General features: G+C 30.0%; 1 protein-coding gene across 1 annotated transcript in view; it reads right to left on the reverse strand.

Moving 5' to 3' along the window:
- The window catches only part of LOC108691229 (prominin-like protein), a 213230-nt gene that overhangs the window by 109121 nt on the left and 99390 nt on the right, over nucleotides 1-4719 (reverse strand). Inside the window, exons 4-6 of the mRNA XM_018198904.1 lie at nucleotides 1967-2262; nucleotides 1717-1866; nucleotides 1409-1624 (exon numbers count right to left, since the gene is read on the reverse strand). Coding sequence (XP_018054393.1) covers nucleotides 1409-1624; nucleotides 1717-1866; nucleotides 1967-2262 — 662 coding nt within the window. The remainder of the gene's footprint in view (nucleotides 1-1408; nucleotides 1625-1716; nucleotides 1867-1966; nucleotides 2263-4719) is intronic.

Here is a 4719-nt window from a genome sequence, read left to right on the forward strand (position 1 = left end):
ATATAATGTAATATTAAAAGCTCAATATCGCACACAAAGGGTGCGCCTATTGTGTCTAGTATATAATAATCGAGATCTCGAAAAACTTAGCGCTCTCTTAAAGATACACTGTACTGTCTCGCGCTAAAACACTACGCGTTTTTCTTAGCGCCGAGACACTACCGTGTTTCTAAATTTCTTCCCTATTTTTGATGGTATTTTTTAACATCGGTACGTATGCGCCTCGCGAATGATATGATTGACTTGCGCTAGCCAACGCACGCGTCAGCACAGAGTATTTGAAAGCAACGCAATTAAACTGAATATTATTTTCGCAGGATATTCACGCAAAATGATTAAACTAAATAATTCATATAGAACAACGTAAAAACGGAATCATGAAAAGAAAATTGTAAACAAAATGACAAAAATTTCTATTTATATGGAAGAATGTAACAATTATTTTGATTTCACCTCTTTTTTATAATATTTTTTTTTTCTTTTTTTGCAAAATATACTTGTCGGGAGACGCTATCGCATCTCATGATTATACTGTGCAACAAAAATAATTTTTTTTTTTCACATATAGAAAACTCAAGTTATTCTCAAAAGTAGAGACAAAATGTAATACAAGCATACATGTCGTTCTGCGATATCAAATCATTTGTGTTTTTTACGCAAATTTGAAGTTTTATACACATTTGAGCAGGTTATTTCGGATGAAATTTTACAATTGTCTGAAAATCATGTATTTTCATATAAAATTAGTCGCTAAATGAGAAAATGATAAAATTAAAAGGAAAATAAAGAAAAATGTTGAAAATATGTATTTTTAATTGAAAATTACTCGACCTTTCTACAAAAATGGTCATAACGCATTTGTCTTGAAGTTAGCTACGTATAACGCCGCGATCCGATTCAAACTTATAAATACGATTACGAATCATTTCATCCTTGTTGCTTATCAAATATTAAACAAACACTCACAAGCGTTATGAGTTATGAGTTGTGATTTTTAGATCACGATTTGACGATTTTCGACTAAAAATACATTTTTTCATCATTTTACTCTATTCCAATTGCTTTAATTTGATTGTTTTCTCATTCAGTGATCAATTTTACATCATTTTATGTACATAATGTTCAGACAATCGCAAAATTCCATCTTGCGCCACAGACGAAGTGACTTCCTCTAAATTTGGAATGTGCACAAAAACTGCAAACGCCAACGATTTGATATCGCCAAATTAAACGCCGGTACTAGATTTCATCTCTACTTTCATAAAAAGAACTTTGTGTTTTTCATGTGTGAAAAATACTGTCGCACGATGTTATACAATAAGATTATCATTTGTCAAAATACAAGCTTCCTTAGAATTTAGCCGATTTAAAAATACAATTATTACATATATTACATAGACATACTTACGTTACAATATAACTCATGTTAATATTCGCATTAGGATTTTTCGGATAAAGTATTCTCTTGATTTGCACAAACTCATCGACCAGTTCGAACATCCTGTTGTCTTTTGGATTCTTTAAAGGCTCGCAGATACCACGTTGGGCTATAACGCCGGTTATCATATGAACAACAGTTATAACCATCAGAATGCTCGTCAAAAGAAAGATAATCCACACAGCCCTGCAATTTGAAATGTTAAAAGTTATAAAAAAAGAGAATGACAATGGCAACTGATTTTATTTTACATAATTCTAATAACTTTTGTAATTTACATCATAAGAAATCGTGCCCCTGATCCTTTATTACAGCAATCATCTCCGTATCCATCTGGACGTTTTCCGCAAATACCGCAGAAAAGGCCACACGTTAAACACATCAAGACAGTCAGAAGAATACCGGATATACCAAGCCCAAGATAGTATCTAAAACAAACCATATCTTTATATATATAAAGATCATTAGATATTCTCTATGAATTTTATTCTTCGCATGCATTTATCTCAAGTTTATTTGTTCACGAACCTGTAGGGTGAATACTGATTTATATTATTCTGAGCAACTTCTAAATGTCGCATATATACTTTATCTATGTCGATATTTATCCTGTCGATAAGAGCAGTCATGTTATTGGCAATGCTTGCCAGATAGTTACAGGCTCGTCGAATACTCGCACTAACTACAGGGATTGTCTGATTAACGGCGTGCTGTATATCCTTCTGAATCTTCAGAAACGAATCCCTGCCCTGGCTTACTTCCGACACTATATTACTCTCCATGAGCACGGTGATGTTATGTAACGCAAATGTAACGTCTGGCAGCTGAAAAGTATCACATCACGACATACTTTGGCATTAATAAAATCGTTATTAGATTCACCACACATAGAACAAATTTAAAATTTCCTTGCTGGATTTAAATATTTCGTGCTAAATGTGCCTTCCAAAGTTACAAGACAGAAACATATAATTCTCTGAATTTCACGAGATCTAATTTTGTAGAGCACGAAAATGCATGAAAATATAAATGAAAAGCATACGCATACATTGTATAAATTTAAATATTTTGAAATTAGATTAATTAAAAAAAATATAACCGAGGATATATCTCAGTGTAAAGAAGGCAAAGAAAGAAAAAATTATATAAATATTAAGATGAAACCAAAAATCAAAATATCGAAAATTCGGATATGGCGCATGTAGGAAACTTGTGGCAGGAATCTAGAAACATGTGCTTGTAAAATTTTATTTCAATAAATTAATTTTTATCCTTGCCAGTTATATTTCTATTTTTAAAGATTTAAAATAGATGTTAGTCTATAAACTAAATCACATAATAATATTTGAGATTTTTTTATAACACTATTATTTATTTATGTTTTAGAAGTTCAAAATTAATAAATTAAATAAATAATTTTTACTCTTAAATGACCGTGGCCAAATTGATAATTTTTATAATTTTTAAGCATTTGCATTAATTACTATTACGCGCTCTTGAAGAAAAAAATAACTTTTTATTCCAAATCTGTTCTAAACTTATTTTCCAAATTATCAAAAGTGTATTTATAATCATTTTTTTTCAAAAATACATTCGTCAATAAAATTATCGCATAGGTAAATTTATATCAAAATTTCGCATAAATTCAAATAAAAGTAACTTCGTGAAAAATGGTCACATTTAAAAGTTTTATTTTCATTCTAGGTAAAGTCTGTATTATACAAAGCTTTCAATGGATTTTGAATTTATCCTTACCCCTTCTAACATCTTTTCAAAAATAAAGATATATCTTTTTTTAAGAAATTTGCGTAGTTCGACGCACACTACGGGGTACAGTAAATTTTTTTCGTAAATGTCATGCTAACTATCGTAAAGTATAATATGGTTTTTTCTCTTATTCAAATTTAAAAAAATTAAGCTTTGAATGATTTTTTCTCGAGGAGATTCAGTGCATTAAACTTACCTATGCATTTTATTATTGCCAGTATTAACATTACCCGATGTGCACTACGGAGAGGTTACTGGTCGAATTTTGCGAATCGTATGTGTGCGTGCGTGCATGCGTGCGTGCGTGCATGCGCGCGCGCGCGCGCGCGTGTGTGTGTGTGTGTGTGTATGTGTGTGTGGAGGTATATTTGCTCTTTAAAATTGTGTATTTCCGCTTCGTCTTCTTCAGATGACCTCTTGTAAACATGCATATTGATATAAGCTCTAATTCAAGCGGAAAATTCTTTCGGAAATTTCTCATTGTTTGTTCGAGCTTTGACAAAATATATGATATGTAGAGAAAATTTTCGTAAGAACTTTTGTCCCGCGCGAAAAACAGAATATACGCTATGATTAATACACTCGTATAGTAACTGTAATAGTCTTCTTAAAAAAATTCTTAAAAAAAAAAAATAAAAGTCACATGATGTACAAAACATTTTTCTTCTTCAAAATGAGGTACGAGGAGATATCAAAAGTTGTAAAAATATTCAAATGGAATTCATTCATGTTACAAATTATCATATTTACAAACATTTATGTTATATTCCGATTGGTGCACGGTTCATTCTGAATTAATCAAAAACCCCACCGAAAAAAATTCCACGATATACCTCCCTCCCAAGCACGCAAATCCATTACGATTCGTAAAATCCAACTAGCAACCTCCGTGATGTGCATCAGGTAATGCTAATTACTAATGCTGGCGCTAATTAAATAAAATAGGTAAATTTAATATATTGTATCTCCTAGAAAAAAAAATCAAAGCTTAATTTTTTTTAAATTGTAAGAGAAAAGTCCACTTTACAGTTATCATAATATTTACAAAAAAAATTTACTTCACCGAGTGCATTAAACTATGCAAATTTCTGAAAAAAAAACACGTTCTTATTTTTAAAAAGATGTTACATAAAGGTAAGGATAGATTCAAAATCCATTAAAGTATAAACTTTACCTTTAAGAATGAAAAAAATTTTTAACGATATTTAATGCGATTGTTTTTCGCGGAGTTACACTTATTTAAATTTTTGCGAAATTTTGATACAAATTTACTTATGCGATAATTTTGTTGAAGAGTATATGTGAAATCTTTAAATATGTCAATAATATAAAATACATTTATATTATTGAAACATTTACAGAAAATACATTTCGAAACACTAATGTAGTATAATTATTTTTAAACAATAAAACCATTCGAGTGGTCCTATTTTTAATTCTTCTAATAATAATTATTTTTAATAATTTCTTTTAAATAATGAAAAATGTTAATATTTTTATTTTCTAATTAAATA

Source organism: Atta colombica, unplaced genomic scaffold (assembly GCF_001594045.1).
Source record: "Atta colombica isolate Treedump-2 unplaced genomic scaffold, Acol1.0 scaffold43, whole genome shotgun sequence".
NCBI classification, from domain to species: Eukaryota; Metazoa; Arthropoda; class Insecta; order Hymenoptera; family Formicidae; genus Atta; species Atta colombica.